At 45.2% G+C, this 16,662-nt stretch overlaps 1 protein-coding gene across 1 annotated transcript in view; it reads left to right on the forward strand.

The window, feature by feature from the left end:
• The window catches only part of IGF1R (insulin like growth factor 1 receptor), a 255,643-nt gene that overhangs the window by 230,087 nt on the left and 8,894 nt on the right, over positions 1–16,662 (forward strand). Inside the window, exons 15-19 of the mRNA XM_008055345.2 lie at positions 2,004–2,233; positions 2,514–2,624; positions 6,546–6,705; positions 10,173–10,302; positions 16,009–16,143. Of these exons, the coding sequence (XP_008053536.2) occupies positions 2,004–2,233; positions 2,514–2,624; positions 6,546–6,705; positions 10,173–10,302; positions 16,009–16,143 (766 nt within the window). The remainder of the gene's footprint in view (positions 1–2,003; positions 2,234–2,513; positions 2,625–6,545; positions 6,706–10,172; positions 10,303–16,008; positions 16,144–16,662) is intronic.

Genomic DNA, 16,662 nt, shown 5'->3' on the forward strand with positions numbered 1-16,662 from the left:
GCTCATTTTGATTTTATTGTAAAGATGAGATCTCGCCAAGTTGCCCAGGCGGGTCTTGAACCCGCGGGCTCAGGCAATCCACTCACCTCAGCCTCCCAAAGGTGCAGGATTACAGGCCGAGCCACCAAGCCCGGCTCTCATCTCTATTTAAAAAAAAATTAACCCAGTGTGGTGGCACACACCTGTAGTCCCAGCTACTCAGTTTGCTGAGGTGACAGAATCACCTGAGTCAAGGAGGTCGAGGCTGTTGTGAGCTTTGATCATTGTGATCATGCCACTGCACTCCAGCCTAGGCGACAGAGTGAGACTGTGACTCAAAAACATAAAAATAAACATCTTTCCTTTGAGATGTGATTTAAAGGTCAAAACCTGGGACATGGGGGTGTTGGAATACTATTAGTTGTCAGTCAAATGCTTCTTTCACATCCAGCCACGGCTAGCAGTGAAAGCATGAAAACAAGTCAGTCAGGCTTAATCCCAGGCTCCTGGTCCTTCTTCATTTCTGAGCCAGGACCACATCTTTCCTACCAGTGTTTAGTGGGGCCTGTTGGTGCATCCCCTTCAGGCAAGGAAGTTGGCACACAACATTGGAAGAATTTGGTTCTAGTTGAAGTTTCTTATGATCTTATGGAATAGCTTGATCTTATTTTAATTTTTACTCTACCCATTGGAGTTGTGAGATGGAGTCTGTATTTGTTTTTGTTTTTGTTTTTTTCTTTTTTCTGCCCCCCCTTTTTTTGTTTTTTGCTTACTGCTTTTTGTTTCTCCTTCCTTTCTACCTAGAATTATTTGCTTATTTATTTTCTCAAACCAGACTGAATCTAACCAGAAACAGAAGCTGGAGAAGAAATCATATTCAGGCTCAGTATTTGCCGTGTGCCTTTCCCAGCTCTTTACCCCAAGGCGGAGGTGACTGAGTTCATAGAGCCCAGGCCAAAGCCCTTGAGCCCTGTCTGCTCATCAGCTGTCCCCTGCACTCTGGGCACCGCCAGGTCTCCCTTGGTCCCAGAGCTCGGTTGCTCCTGCACGTCATTAGAGGCCCAGTGGTCAAAGGCAAGGCCAGGAAACACTTTGTCTAAAGACAGAAGTCCTGCCAATAATGCAGTTCACATATGTGACCTCAGATTATCTAGCAGCCATATTTTTAAAAAGTGAAAAGGAACAGGCCAAATACATTTTAGTAAAGTGTTTTCTTTAACCCAGTATATCCAAAATATTATCATTCATAACATATAATCAGTATAAAGGTTACTTTTTAAAATTTTTTACTAGTCTTTGAAATCTAGTGTGTGTAATTTTATAATTACAGCACATCTCAAACTGGACGAGTCATATAAAGTGCTTGGTGCCACATGTAGGGACTAGCTGCTGTGTTAGATGGGTCAGGCCTAGCATCTGTATTAAGGACCCTGACCCTTCTTTTGGATTCACCCAAGAAGTCAGACTTCACATGCAACGTTATTACCCCTTGCCCACAACTCTGACCTATTCCCTGATCCAGAAGAAAAACTCTTTCCTCTCCCTACAACTCACCTCTTTTTCTGATTTTTGAAGATGGGTAAAATCCAAACCTAGAATCCTGCTTGACCATGTCCTTTAGTTTCTCTATCTCCTATGGTTAATCTGCTTTTTTCACATAATGTGTTGTGTTTTTTTTAAGTGGTGAAAAAAATAAACCACATTCTTTTTGTGTGTTTGGTTTTTTTTTTCCTATCCTAGACTTTTTTGCTTCTTTCTGGTTCTTGTATGCTGTTAGTATCCTGGGATTATCTTGAAGTCCTCAAGAATTTGAAATACCACTTGCTTGACCATCCAGTTGTCTTACTCATGTTCATAGCATGTGGAAAAAGTTTAGAGCAAGCCATGCCATTGTCTCCTGGAATTTTCTTTTATGGCTCTTAAGAAGTGGCATCTTGCATTCTCTGGTTCAGAGTCCCCCAAAGCCTGTTCTGTCCAAGGGCTCCTTTCCATGCCTATTTCAGCTCGGGTTTCTTCTTCTCTAGTGTATGTTCCTGATGAATGGGAGGTAGCTCGAGAGAAGATCACCATGAACCGAGAGCTTGGGCAGGGGTCCTTTGGGATGGTCTACGAAGGAGTTGCCAAGGGTGTGGTTAAAGATGAACCCGAAACCAGAGTGGCCATTAAAACAGTGAACGAGGCCGCGAGCATGCGTGAAAGGATTGAGTTTCTCAACGAGGCTTCTGTGATGAAGGAGTTCAATTGTCACCATGTGGTAAGAGAGAGTCCCTGAAAAGCCAAAATCTGATGCAAGGAGAGTGTCACACAACCCCCCATCCCCAGCATATTTGTGGTCACAGCTGTGAATTTGGCATCTCATCCTCTGTCTCCTAGGTAGTTACCCCATTGCCTCACTGTCACCTTCAGACCCCTGTGCTCAGGAAGATTCAGATGGAGCCCTGGCCACTGGACCCCACACAGACAGTTACAGGCGACATGGGCAGCAGCAAGGGCCACCCTGACCCTCTGAGTCTTCTCTTTTTGATTCCTCCCAGGTGCGGTTGCTGGGCGTGGTGTCCCAGGGCCAGCCAACGCTGGTCATTATGGAACTGATGACACGGGGCGATCTCAAAAGTTATCTCAGGTCTCTGAGGCCAGAAGTGGAGGTCAGTTTTGATTTTCTCCCACTTGCACATTGCCTTGCCTGCTCTCTTTCCTCTAGAAGCTCCCTGCAGGAAAACAGTGTCTTTCAGTCAGTTTACTTTTCGGCCGTTAGTATTGCTTGCTGCATGCGTGGTTGGTTGTAGGTTCTTTACATAAAGGAGTTCCCTAACTTGAGGCAGACTTCGATCTTTGTGAGAAGAGCTTGCCATTCCTCAGCTCTTTCCACATCAACACCATTGTGCCTTTGTTGCTGCATTTCCTCTGCCCCAGCTCCCTCCCTAACACCTCATGTCCACCTGCCCAGCCACTTTGGTGCCACGCCCTCCCCAAACCCAAAGCATGCCTGCCCCGCTCTTGCCTGGAGTAACTCCTTTGCTAACTTGCCAGGAGTCTCCTTTGCTAACTCCTCATCGCACTCCACTCGTCTCCTGGCTTGCATGTGTGTTGTATTGTGTTGTTGGAGTGTGTCCCCTCTCCAGCCCATTGTTTAGCTTTTCATCTGAAGCCCAGCATGCAGCTCAGGGCCATGTTAGTGGCAGGCATTCTGTTAATAAATGTGTGTTAACGTTCAGTTTTACGGGCCAGGCATGGTAGCTCACACCTGTAATCCCAGTGCTTTGAGAGGCCAAGGCAGAAGGTTCACTTGAGACCAAGAGTTCAAGGCTAGCCTGGGCAACATAATGAGATAGTCTCTACATAATTTTTTTTCTGTAAAATAGCCAGGCATCACAGTGCACACACCTGTAGTTCCAGCTCCTTGGAAGGCTGGGGTGAGAGGATCACTTGAACCCAGGAGTTCAAGGCTGCGGTGAGCTATGATTGTGACACTGCACTCCAGCCTGGGCAACAGAGGAAGACCCTGTCTCTAAACAAAATTCTGTGTTAGATTGACTGAATTCTTGCCCTTGCAACCGAGTAGTAGCTGAGGTGATTTCTCAGCCAGCTCCATGCCCAAGATGTCCACTCATTCACAAGCCCCTTCCTACACATACCCACTCCCTTGCTCTGTCAGCACCTGTGCCTTTGAGACCCGGGAGCTGGTTTACTCAACTCTGCATCCACATTCCAGCCTTGCTCCTGAGCCAGGATCTTGCTTGTGTTTTTGCATGATCATCACCTCAGCTGCACATCCCAGCTCAGGCTCCTCAGAACTTCATATTGTGTTACAAGGTTTCCTTTCCTAACCTGCCCAAGTCCTGTGCAGTTTTTTTACTAATCACTCTGGCATCTCCCCTTCAGTAGTATTAACCCATGAACCAACTTTTTAGCATATGCAGGCATGACTTGTAAGTAATCAGTTCTAAGAATCAACTCAGATAAATGCTGAGAGTGAATACCAGTAACAACTGCCTTTTCATTTGACTGCCTCTGTGGGCCTGAAGTCCTCACTTTGACCCTGACTTTGCGACTCACGTGGTCATCAGTGCATCTGCTTGTATTCCTTAGAAGCAGTAATTTCCCTTTTGAATTTCCATTGTCATTTTCTATTTGGGCTTTTCTTCTTCTTTTAATCTGCACCTTGATCATCTCCCAAGCGGCCGTTCCTTAATTTTAGTTCTAAGTACCTGTTCACATATGATTTCATTTATTGACAGCACATGGTACTTAGGGTTCTGTGAGAGCCACAAGGTCAAGTGTGGATGGAGGTTCCTGGTGGGTGGAGCCCTCTGCTCTTCCCAACATTGGTCTCCAGTGCCTCTGGGTGGCATGCCTCTTCCTGCCTCGCTTAATACACAAACCCGCATGAAGGAGAAAAAACTTGATCAAATAGGTGACTGGAGATGTGACAGAATATTTCATGCTAGTGTCATTTAGGAGACGTTTGAAAAGTATAGGTTTCACTCACTTCAGCCCCAAATTCAGGCACAGAATAAAAATTTAGGATGTATGGTCTTAGTTCTGGCTCTGCCACTGATCAGTGCTCAGTGCATGTTGGCTCTTCCCAGTGAGGTGCCAGTTTCCACAGAAAGCCAGTATCTAGAAGCAATATATCAGCTCTCTAATACTTCTGGGTTGGCTCCCTGCATGCAGTGACACAAACATTTGAATTCCAAAGTTCTCAGGTAGCCGTGGCAGGTTGCTGGACCTCAGTTTTCACAGGTGTAAAATAAGGTTGGACAAGATGATTACGGAAGTCCTTTGCAGAATTAAAATTCACCTTTAGATTTGTCAGGTTTACATTTTTTCTTTCTAGCTTATATTGAGGATAAAAATGTGTATGCTTCTTCAGTTTCATTAGATTCTGCTTGTCCCCCAAGTTAAGAGGGCTTATTTCCCTCACTAAGTGTAGGTGCCTATATGTTCTTGTATTAAATCACTCTAACCAAATTCAAGATTTCTGCTAAGATAAATAAAAGAATGGCAGCATAACACCATGAACTGACAAAATATCTGCCCTCTCTCTATCAGTGCTTAAGATGGAGCTCCTTTTGTTGGTTCTGTTTTTCATGTTAATTATGAGTTACAACTTCTTAGAAAGCACCTACACTTCATACTCCAGACTTAAGGATGGCGTACATATACTTACCTTTCACCTGCACATTTCCTAGTGTACCACATATATTTCAAGCTCTGAAAAGTGGTGATTTGGGCTTACCCCCAGCAACATCATGTTGCTGCCCCAGATAACTGAGTGATACATGTTTTAAGTCACCAGAGACAGCCATGATAGCCTCTTCAGAATTCAGATGTGTGTATTGTTGAGTGCAGAACCAACCCAGAAGTACTAAGGAGTTGTTATACTGTGTCTAGGTACTGACTTTCTATGTAAAACAGCACCTTGCTGGGAAGAGCCAACATCCACTGAGCACTGATCATGGGCCAGGTACCATTGGGCACCCTCAGGTCATCCTCCCAGTAGTGAAACCCATGTGGAAGAGCCCAGGCAGGAACCCACACAGTATGATCCCAAAACCCAAGCATGCTCATCCCTTGGCCCACAAGGTTTGAGTAAGGGGGCTGGTATGTGGGACCTGCTGGAGCGAAATGACTTTGCAGTGTTGTATGAGATGTTTTGTGGCCAGGTAAACCAAAGTAAAGTGTCTGCACTAGTACACAGAAAAGATAAAAAGTTAGCATTGAAACTAGTAGGCTATTGATGGACTTTGCACTTTTTTTTTTTAGGATGGGGTGACTTGGACATATGTTTTAAATAAATTTATTAATATTTAGGGGTAATTATTTTCAAGTCCAAAGCCAATATGTTGCCCTCTTCTGCAGAGAAGAGATGCTTATCCATGTTACTTGTCACTGTTTTATGTTGGTCCCCTACAAGATAAGCTTCTGCTGGACTTCAGTTGTCAAGGATTTGTGTTCCTCGGTGTCCACAGAAAATAATAACCCAAGCAAGTCACATTGTGAGGTGAAAGATTAACCCTGGTATTTTTGTACTTTAGAAGAAAGTTGAAGGGAAAGAAAAAGATTAAATAATTTATAACAGTGCTTATATATGGAAATTAAAACATCCAGTGTCCACTTGGGAAATAATCTGCTTATTTACACATAGTCTTTGTAATGTGTTCTCCTTCCTTTCACTTGTACTTGGATTATAGAAGTAAAAGGAACACATAAACTAATAGGAATTTGATCAACTGAGCATCCTTAATACCCAAAATTGCTTGTTTTGCTTTAAATAATGTTTGCCCCACCCAAAACAGAAAATAGTAGTCCCGAGGAGTGCTAATCAGTGTTTCCCTCGGCAGCTCTGTGTGCTGTGGCCAGGGGGCAGGCACATGTCTTTACCACCAAGCAGATGCCATGTTCTCCATAATAACAGGTTACTTCTGAACTCATCCTGATTTCTTAGCAGAATGACCTGTGGAGCTCAGACCAAACAAAATTGGATTTGCAAACCCTGCAAGAACTGGGGGTGGAAAAAATTGCTAAGTTTTCATATGAAAATGTTTTTTTTTAATTTCCAATAGAATAATCCAGTCCTAGCACCTCCAAGCCTAAGCAAGATGATCCAGATGGCTGGAGAGATTGCAGATGGCATGGCATACCTCAATGCCAACAAGTTCGTCCACAGAGACCTTGCTGCCCGGAACTGCATGGTGGCCGAAGATTTCACTGTCAAAATTGGAGGTGCGTCCTTAGCTTTCCAGATCTGAGCAAGAACTAAATTCAGGTGTTTTGAGGACCTTGGAGGTTTTCTAATGCGTCCCTTGAGTGCAAGGACTTGGTCTTGGGAATCATGTGATTGTCTCCAATCAATAGTCAATCTTACACTTGGCTGGGCTGACTGTGTATAATCCTGATAGTACATGGACACAGTGGTCCAGGTAGCAGCCATGGTCCCTGAAGTCAGCTTTCTCGGGGTTTGAGGCATTTCTTAGTAGAACACTTCTCAGCATTGGTTACAGGAAGGTGATTCTTACTTGAGAATAAAAGTCACCATCCAAACTGCCCATCATCCCTCCAATTTCCTCACTTATAAGGACCATGGCCTCCCAATTCCAAGGGTCCACATTGTTTTCTAAGAGGTGAGATGCCCAAATTGTGAAGCCCCTGCACAGAGCAGGAGCAGTTCAAAAGCAGGCACGGGAATCCCTCAGGTGAGAGACAATCTCCACTCACTGGGTTTACACCTGGGGCTGGTCCACCTCCCAGCTCTTGATCACTCTCTTACACATACAACACTGATCTTAGCTGGTCACCTATTGGTTAGACCCCTTGTTGCCACCATCCAAAAGGGGCTGGATTGAATTTCTGGGCACTGGTTAGAAACTCATTTCAGCTTTTAGGTCTGTGTTTTTCCTTTGTCTTTTAATCTGCCTATTAAAAACACATGTAAATATCAAGGTTGCTCAAGGAACCTTACCTGCTTTCCCCACGATCCTCATCTTCCCACTATGATATGATAGTAGTGCAGAAAAATACCAAATGCTTATCTTAAGAAACTGCAAGAAGACTCACCATCTAAAGAAAACTTTTTCTTCTTTTTATTTCAGTAGCTTTAGAGGGTACAAATAGTTTTTGGTTACACTGATGCATTGTATAGTAGCAAAGAAGTCTGGGCTTTACGTGTACCCACCACTCCCACCTGTGCACATTATGCTCAATTGGTGATCCTTCATTCTTCCACTCCTTCCTAACGTCCCCCTTCTGAGTCTCCAGTGTCCAGTATACCATTCTGTATGCATTTGCAGATCCTTAGTTTAGCTCCCGCATATCAGTGAGAACATGTGGTGTTTGGTTTTCTGTTCCTGTGTTCGTTCACTTAGAATGATGGTCTCCAGTTCCTTCCAAGTTGCTGCCAAAGATATTTTTTCATTCTTTTTATGGATGAATAGTATTCCATGGGGGGGGCGTATATCACATTTTCATTACACACTGTTCAGTTGATGGGTGTTAACAAGTTGATTCCACATCTTTGCAGTTGTGAATTGTGCTGTGATAAACATCTGAGTGCAGGTGTCTTTTTGGTGTAACGACTATTCCTTTAGGTAGATACCTAGTAGGGGGATTGCTGGATCGAATGGAAGATCAACTTTTAGTTCCAGAGAAAACTATTTTAAATTGACCTTTTGTGTCTAATTCTTGATCCTGGAATCTTCAACTTCCTTTAAACTGCATTTTGTCCTTTAGCAATGATTTTTGCATGAAATGTTTTGGCTCTTTAGGGAAAAATGAAGATCCCTTATAGAATGGTTTCCAAAGTAGGGGTGAGTGTCTTCATTGAGCCTTAGTAGGAGCAAGAGGTATTAAAATGGTAGCATATCACAGAGCAAACATCCCTCAGGCATTAGAGTTCCTCATTCAGGATCACTGGTGTGTCTCTAGTTTGGGCCTTTTGAGGCATCCTCACTTTTGGTGTCCCTTGAAGTCCAGTTCATCTGTTCAGCCCTCAAGGAGGCAGAGAAATCCCAAGAGACCATTCAGCCCCAGGGCTCCCAGGGAAGAGCTGTCCTCACCTCTGCCTGGGCTCCCCATCCTTCCCCATTCCCCTCACTTCTCCAGTGGGGATTCAGATTGTCCCCAAGGAAATGCCGATCCCTTCCCCAGTGCAGGAGGAGTGCGGAGACTGGGTAGCCAAATAGGCCTGAGCTTAAGTCCCAGTCCTGTCACTAATGGACAAGAGACTGAGGGCAGTTGCCTTACATCTGTGAGCCTCAATTTCTTCACCTCTGAAATGATGTTGGTGACATAACAGACCCCAGGATACTGTAGGAAGAGCTTGGTGCAGGAAAGAACCAAGCACATGCCTGCTATAGGGCAGACCCCCTAAATGTTAGCTCCTGTTGGCATCCTCCTTCCCACTCCCTTCCTGGCACATGGTGGGAACTCACTTTCTTCCCACTTTCCATCACAGTGGGAGAGACTTTTTTTTGTGCCACTTGCCATTTTAAATCCAAATCAACAAGGACTGTACTTGCTGTTGAGCCATGTGGCATATTTATGGTGATACATTCTTTGTAATTGTGGTTTCTCTTTCTTGAATTTAAAGTTTTTTATGTGCTTAGGAAGAGATAGTTTGTGTTTTGGGGGGATTTCTTCTTTTCCATTGTATGTAAGTAAAGGCAAATCCTCTCATTTGCATGTCAGTGGATCAATTCACAAATAAGACTTTCACACTTCATTTTTATTTCTTCACAAGAGTTCACAATGTTTTCCCAGTGCCTGGTCTCATGGATTAAAAATATAACAAGTAATTTTACCGGAGGCATTTTGATGGCCCTTAACATATCTCAAATAAATTATGTTGGTTAAAGCTCGAGGAACTTTGTTCTTTGTGTTTGCTTTGTAGCCTTACCTCTTTGTGGCATGAGTTAGAGACATGAATGAACATTTTACAAAGTAGAGCAGTCCTTTCTCCTGGGAAGGAGAACGGAAGAATCCATGTAAGAAAAGGTTGAATGATTGAGTGGAAAATCAAAATCTGACAAAGAAACAATAATTTAGGATTATAAAGCAAGCCTGCCATCAAACATAATTACGTGACATCTTCTAGAGACATGGAAAATGGAAGAAATTTTCAAAAATGAGTGGGAGTATTATGTTGAAAAACAGTATTGGGTAATAGCTTCAGAGGCTAGTAAATAGCATCTCTTAGGCATCTTACTGTGTACTTTTGTCATTGTGAATTGTTACTCTGAATATTTCCCCCCTTATTAAGCAGTGGAATTATTTACTTTCTTCTGGTTTGGGGCAGTACTCCAAGTAAATAAGAGTCTATACTCTCTTGTTTATTTGATCGAGTTTTAAAACATGTATAAATGGCCCTTGGTCTACACAGTGCTACATATTTTCTGATAAATCATGGACCTGATAATTTGTAAGCTGCTTCTCATTTTAAATGCAGTAAGGGAATTGGCTTCTTAAAGAAATCAGATTAAATGTATTAAAAGCAGGGGTTTTTGGTATTTGCTTGTCATGCGACTAATCATCCCTTACTGATTCTACTATATAAAACAGACCCTCGTATTCATAGCCTCCTTCAAGTGGAATATCTGTGTCTCACCATGAGTGCACAGGGAGGGTGGGGCCCTCTGCTGTGGCATCAGCAATGCCTGCCCCAGCATGTAACCCTGTGCCCTGTCTTCGCCTTGCAGATTTTGGTATGACACGAGATATCTACGAGACAGACTATTACCGGAAAGGAGGGAAAGGGTTGCTGCCTGTGCGCTGGATGTCTCCAGAGTCCCTCAAGGATGGAGTCTTCACCACTCACTCAGACGTCTGGTATGAGAGCCTTTTACTGCAGTGCTAGCCTGAACCCCATGCCTCTTCCTCCCAGCTCAGGCTCCAGGGCTTTGTTTCTCTCCTGTTTTCTGTTCATTGTCATCTATGTCCAGCTTTAGGTCAGTGTTGCATGGGTCGTACTCCTTCACTTTGAGGTGTTCCTGTGGTTAGTGGGCTAACTATGGGCAGAAGGGCACTTGTGGGACTCTGAAGAATTTGGGGGACCATCTTTTCTTAGGCATCTTACTGTGTAGCGTTATCTTCAGCAGGTGTCAATTATGCTCCCAGGACTTAGGACACCATCACCTTTCTCTGCTTCTCCCCTGCCTCCCTTCTCTTTTTTTTCCTTTCTTAATATATAGATACTCTGTGTGTGTTCATCTCACCTAAGCTAACCTTCAGATTGCAGATAGTGCTTTATTTAGGCCCAAAGCTTTACTTAGGCCCAAAGGTCTTGATTATATCTTCCTGTTGGTCCCATCTGCTGTCCGTCCTCTTTCAATGGGCATCCATTGTTGTTGACCCAGAGATGGTTATGGGAAGCAAAATGTCTCTCTTAATAACACCAGTGTCTTGTGCTAGAAGCTAGCTCATCAGCTGAGGGGCGTAGAGGCTTCCCAGTGGTATTGTTTATTGCAATTCCTAGGCAACGTTGTGGAGAGAGGCAGTCAGGTTCTGAAATACAACAGAGTTTCTTGGCAGGCTAAGGCCCTGGCACATCTACCTTCTAGAATGTCAGCTAGTGTCTTGGCTTTCCTCTCAGGGGATCCCGTTGCTGTTGTGTTACAGGAATGGTAGTTGTTTACTCCAACCATCGGGATGACCGCATAGAGGAACTATTTCAGTAGTGACTGACATCATTTTTTTTTAACCTCCTAAACCTTTCATAGTTCAAGAGCCTTGGATCTTATTTTGAAGACAGGTGCAAATTGAAAATAGTATCTGAATATGACCTGGCAAGGCATGATTGCTTCTTGAGCTCAAGTATGAGATCTGTTTTGCAATCAGCTTGTCCAAGATGGTTAATTCTTTACTGTCAAATCAAAGTGCTCTTCACAATTTTTACAGATAAGGGCAAGCCTGGATACATGCATGCGTCTATTTATTCTAGGCTGCATGCCTCCAAAAGCTTTGAGGTCAGCATATAATATAATAAAATAGAATACTACAAGAGTCAGGAAGAAAAGAGGCAAGATAGGAAGATAAAGCTATAGTTGTCAGTATCTCACAGGCAAATTTTTTACCCAAATTCTGGTTAGTAGCTATTGCTACAAGCAACAACAAAGGGACATAGGGGGTGGTCAGTGCTACTTTCTTCTCATTTCTCTACATAGCCATTATGAACCATCAAGGAAGAATAGGCATTTGGTATTCATTCCATTAAATGTCCAGGCAGTGACAGTGCTTTAGGTTTTTGTTTGTTTTTTGTTTTCAGGTTTTTTTGTTTTTGTTTTTGTATTAGCAGGGTTTTGCTAGTTGTCCAGACTGGTGTCAAACTCCTAGTCTTCAGCAATCCTCCTGCCTCAACCTCCCAAGGTGCTGGGGTTACAGGCATGAGCCACCATGCCCAGCCTATTTTTTGTTTGTTTGTTTTTTAACACAGCCTTTGAGGATAACACAGGTGGGGAAGGCCTGGAAGCTGGAGTATGTGGAGGTTCCTCAGCTGCCCAGGTGCTAAACTGAAGCGATCCCTCTCAAAAGAATGGAAATCATTTTGGATTATATTCAGTAGCACAAAACAATCATTCCTAAATGGCTAGAACCCAGAAAGAAATACAAAGAATTATACTTGACTTTGTAAAGGGGACACCAGAATCTTAGGCTTGGAAGGTACTTCTGAGGTCAGGCCCAGTCCCCAAATCCCGCGCAGAGAGTCTTTGACACTGATGGTTGAGCTTCTGCTAAAGCATTTCCAGAGGTCGCATGCATGTTCGCGCCCTCACAATGACAAGCCAGGTTGGTGCTTCAGGCACCCTCGTTCTTAGCAAGTCTATCTTGCGATATGCTTGTGCCAGCCCCCCTGCGACTCCTTGTTGGACTTTCTCTCTGTAGCACAATTGAATACCCTGCTCTGTTCTCGATAAGGCATGCCTTGGTGTCATCAGGGAAGTATCTCTGTTCTCTAATCGTAAGTCTCCAGGTTTCCTACTGTCTCCCGAGACTTCACTCCCAGGCCTTCATATGCTGTGACTGGTCTTCCTGCAGCTCCCTCGCAGTGCCGTGTTCCTTGCAAATGGCTTGTTTGGGTTAGAAGACACAAGGGTGCCCTCTAGGCATGGGGGAAGCAGGCAGAGGACTGGGGAGTGGCAACCCACAGCTTAAATGTATGCTCCCTTCCTGAGCATCTGGGTCTCCCTATAGGCAGTCTTCATTTCTTGACTTACTGGGAAGCTTTCCAAATGACCACAAATATACAGGGTTATGTGCTTCTTTAGTGGCTAATTACTACCAGCAGGGAACATAAGTCCTTTGTAGATTTTAATTTGCTGGTGAGAAGGACATTACCAGGATCCCCCTCCTGGTGTGGGGAAGCGTAGGTATTGAATGCTGACTTCAGCCAGCACTGGCATTGCAGAGTAACTCACACCAAAGGGGTCTGTCCCTGGGGAAAACAACCTCATAATTTGAAAAGACTATACACAGAATTTATCTAATGTTTAAATATTAAATGTGTCCACAAAACATAAAACTCGGTTTTATGTGAAGGCATTACTATTCAGCATCATATAGTATACTCACTTTGAAAAACAAAGGGCCAGGCATGATGGCTCACAACTGCAATCTCAGCACTTTGGGAGGTTGAGGTAGGAGGATCTCTTGAGCCTAGGAGTTGGAGGCTGCAGTGAGCTGTGATCACACCACTGCACTCTAGCCTGGTGACAGAGCGAGACCCTATCTCTCTAATCAAATAAAAATAGATGTTGCATGTTTCTAAGTGCCTCTGAGTGGCCTTGGTCTATGATTGCTGCATCTGCAAGGTGAGGTCTGTCTAGCAATGTCTCTGCTCCCTGCTGTCCCTGTGGCACCTGGATAGAGGTTTAAATGGCCTCTGTGGCAACCAGGTGTTGGGTAAAGATAGCTAAACCTCTACACCTTGGAACAGAAAAGTGATGGGACCCAGTTGTTATGTTGAACTTTGAAAGACAACCACAGACTCCAGCACTAAGTGACCCTCAATGACAGGTGATGCTGGTCTCAGACTAGAGTTGATCAGAGGATAACTTTTCCAGTTCAATTCGACAAGCATTTATAGAGAGCTGGGTCTGCTACCTCCTATGTGCTTCGTGTGTGTGATGGTGAGGATCTCATTGTGCAGAAGATGCAGGCGTGATAAGTGAACCCTGTCTTTGTCCTCGCGTGATGAAATCTTGTGGAGAAGAGGAAGCAACACTGACAGTTGGGGCCACAGAAGCCTTTACAGAAGAGAAGAAGTCATGAGGGCACCCTAAGTATGGGTTGTCATCAGTGGGGCAGTGGGAAGGGGACTCCTGGCAGTGAGAACACCAGCCAGACATGGAGGGGAGAAGCACCTGCTGCAGGTGCAGATGGCAGGGCTTTCTTGCAGGAATTTGCCTGCAGAGAGATCTAACAAGGACTCGGATATTGTGTTAGGGATTTAGGACTAATTCTACAATGACTGTTAAGGTTTCTGAGCAGGAATGTGGCCTAGAACTGTGTTTTAAGATGTTCTATTTAGCTAGAGTATATGACTGCACTGGGTGAGACACTGGAGTCAAGAAAGGTGCTGTAGGTCAGGCAAGGACCATGCACACCTGGGGAGTGCTGGGGGACAGAAGGAGGGACTGAACCTTGTGAACCTTGGTCAGATCTGAGCCTGGCAAGTTACAGCGGAACTCCAAGGAGCCCAAGGGCAAGAGTGACTGTTGGCAGATGGCTCAGTTGGAATGGACACCAGTTGCAGGAAGGCTGGGACAGGCCATGCGACAAGTTCTGTTTGAGATGTGCCAGAATCGCAGAACTGGTAACCAGGAACTCGTAATCTAGCAATTGGAACCTCAACAGCCATGGTGGGAGCCGTGCAGTGAGAGTTGGCTGCTTGAAAGCTGGTGACACAGCCAGGGATGGTGTGGGGGCAAGAGAGGAAGCAGGCCTGGGAGAGGATCCACATCGTCAGGCCCTGTGTCAAACCAGCCTGCAGTCAGCAAGAGCAGAATGCTCATGATTTCTTGTACTGTGCCACACTTTAGATGAGAAGGTTGGCCCTGTAGCCTCCAAGGCATGCTACTGATGTGACTGGGCAGGTTTTGGAAGGCGGAGCTTCTCCACTAGAGCTGACAGGAATCCTGCTTAAGCCCCTGGGCCCAGACCTGTCAAAGCCCATGCTTTGGTCTCATGTCTGTGGCTCTCCTGGTCTTGTACAACGTGAAGACTGCCATCTCTCTTGGTCACTTATAGTTAAAAAGACCTTAGATTGGTCAGTCCTCTGATTGCTAAGATTCTGTTTCTGTCTCACGTCTGCTTTCAGTATCAATTTGTACAGAAACCTTTTGTTCAGGGAAAGTAGCTAAAGCCACAGACTAAACCTAAACACCGGAACCCAGCTTGGGCTTAAGGCCAGGATCCCAAGAGCTCTCAGTGGGAAATGCCTGGGCCCAGGTTTTTTGGTGAGGCTTGGCCAGCACCCCAGCCTGTGACGGGTCCAGTTGGAAGCCCCTCGGGCTGCTTGCTGATGAGCAGCCTGTTTTGTTCAACTGCAGTGAACCAAGTGTAAATGCAAATAGGCCAGGAAGAAATTGTGAGTGATGGGATTTGCCCTGGAAAGGCACGTTTATTTTGCAGATTACAGCATTGTCTTTTTAAACATCATCTATCTGAAATTTCTGTGTATGTATAGTATCTGTTTTAATTTGTTTTCCAGTAGTTTGATCTTCCAAGTGACAGGCAAAATGGCCTGCATGGCAGCATTGCTTACTGCAGAGTAAATTCCTCATCCAGTCTCAGTGCTTAAGGATTTTTTTTTTGTCCATGACACCCCCAATGGCCATTGTAGCCCACCCCAGCCCCACACCTATGAGATGGAGCCTTCCAGGCCAGCAGCTCTCCAGCTCTATGGGGGCAGGGGTTCTCCTTTCCTCAGCCCAACTAGAACTCAATATCCTGTAGAGCTTTTAAACCTAGAACCCAAGTCCCCAGACCAGTCAAATCAGAGTGTCTGTGGGGGCCTAGGCCTCAGTCTGTTTTCAGAGTCTTCTGGGTGGCCAGATTTCCAAAACTGTCTGACCATAAAAATCACCTAAGGAGCTTTTTAAGATTGTCCCAGTTCTCATTTGACGCTACTAAATCAACATCCAGGCTGGGGCCTGGGGTTCTGTATTTTATTATACTTGGGTTAAAGCAAGTTTGGAAGACCCCTGCCTGGCAAATGGTTGGGACTGGGTGCTGACCTCTGTGTACTCTGGGTTCAACGCAAAGATCGGGGACCTTGCTACCCATACAAGGGATGCTGGAAATTCCCTCAGTGTCAGCCTTTTCATCTCTGTCACCAGGAGTGAATTTACAGGGAACATTAGTGGCAGCAAAGGAGGACGGTCAAACAAAGGAGGGCCTGGCTTGCTGTCTGACAGGCGCTGTCACCATAGCGAGGACTGTTTTTCAATGCAGAGGCTAGAGACATGCTGGAAAGGAGGGGGTGGTGTGGACCTGCCTACCCCTTTCCCAGCTCTTCATATTTCTTTCTCCCCATAGGTCCTTTGGGGTCGTCCTCTGGGAGATCGCCACGCTGGCTGAGCAGCCATACCAGGGTTTGTCCAATGAGCAAGTCCTCCGCTTCGTCATGGAGGGCGGCCTTCTAGACAAGCCAGACAACTGCCCTGACATGCTGTACGTATTTCCTGGGCCCCCGCGGTGCTTTTCTGATTTCTTTTCCCTAATACTTGTTTTCCTGGGGCACATGAGATGAGTAAGTCTGGTCCTGAGGGTACTGTCATGGCTGGGGCCGTGTAGGGGAGGGTTGTCCTCTCAGAAGGAACTGAGTGTGGTAGACCTGTGCCTATGTGCAGGTACCTTAATCCTACCCCATATTCCTTAGTCCTTTGCTTCTGATTTGCAGTTTGTTCTGTGGTTTCTCAGGCCAGCATCTCTGTGAGATGTTTGACCAAAGCAGTCCTTACTTACCCTCTCTTAAAACAAAAAAGAAGCCGGGCTCGGTGGCTCAGCCTGTAATCCCGTGCCTTGGGGAGGCTGAGGTGAGTGGATTGCCTGAGCCCGCGGGTTCGAGACCCGCCTGGGCAACTTGGCGAGACCTCATCTCTACAATAAATCAAAAATTAACCGGGCGTGGTAGTGCGCGCCTATAGTTCCAGCTACTTGGAAGGCTGAGGCGGAAGGATTGCCGGAACC

The sequence above is a fragment of the Carlito syrichta genome, unplaced genomic scaffold, assembly GCF_000164805.1.
Source record: "Carlito syrichta isolate Samal-C Ts95f unplaced genomic scaffold, Tarsius_syrichta-2.0.1 Scaffold301827, whole genome shotgun sequence".
NCBI lineage: Eukaryota > Metazoa > Chordata > Mammalia > Primates > Tarsiidae > Carlito > Carlito syrichta.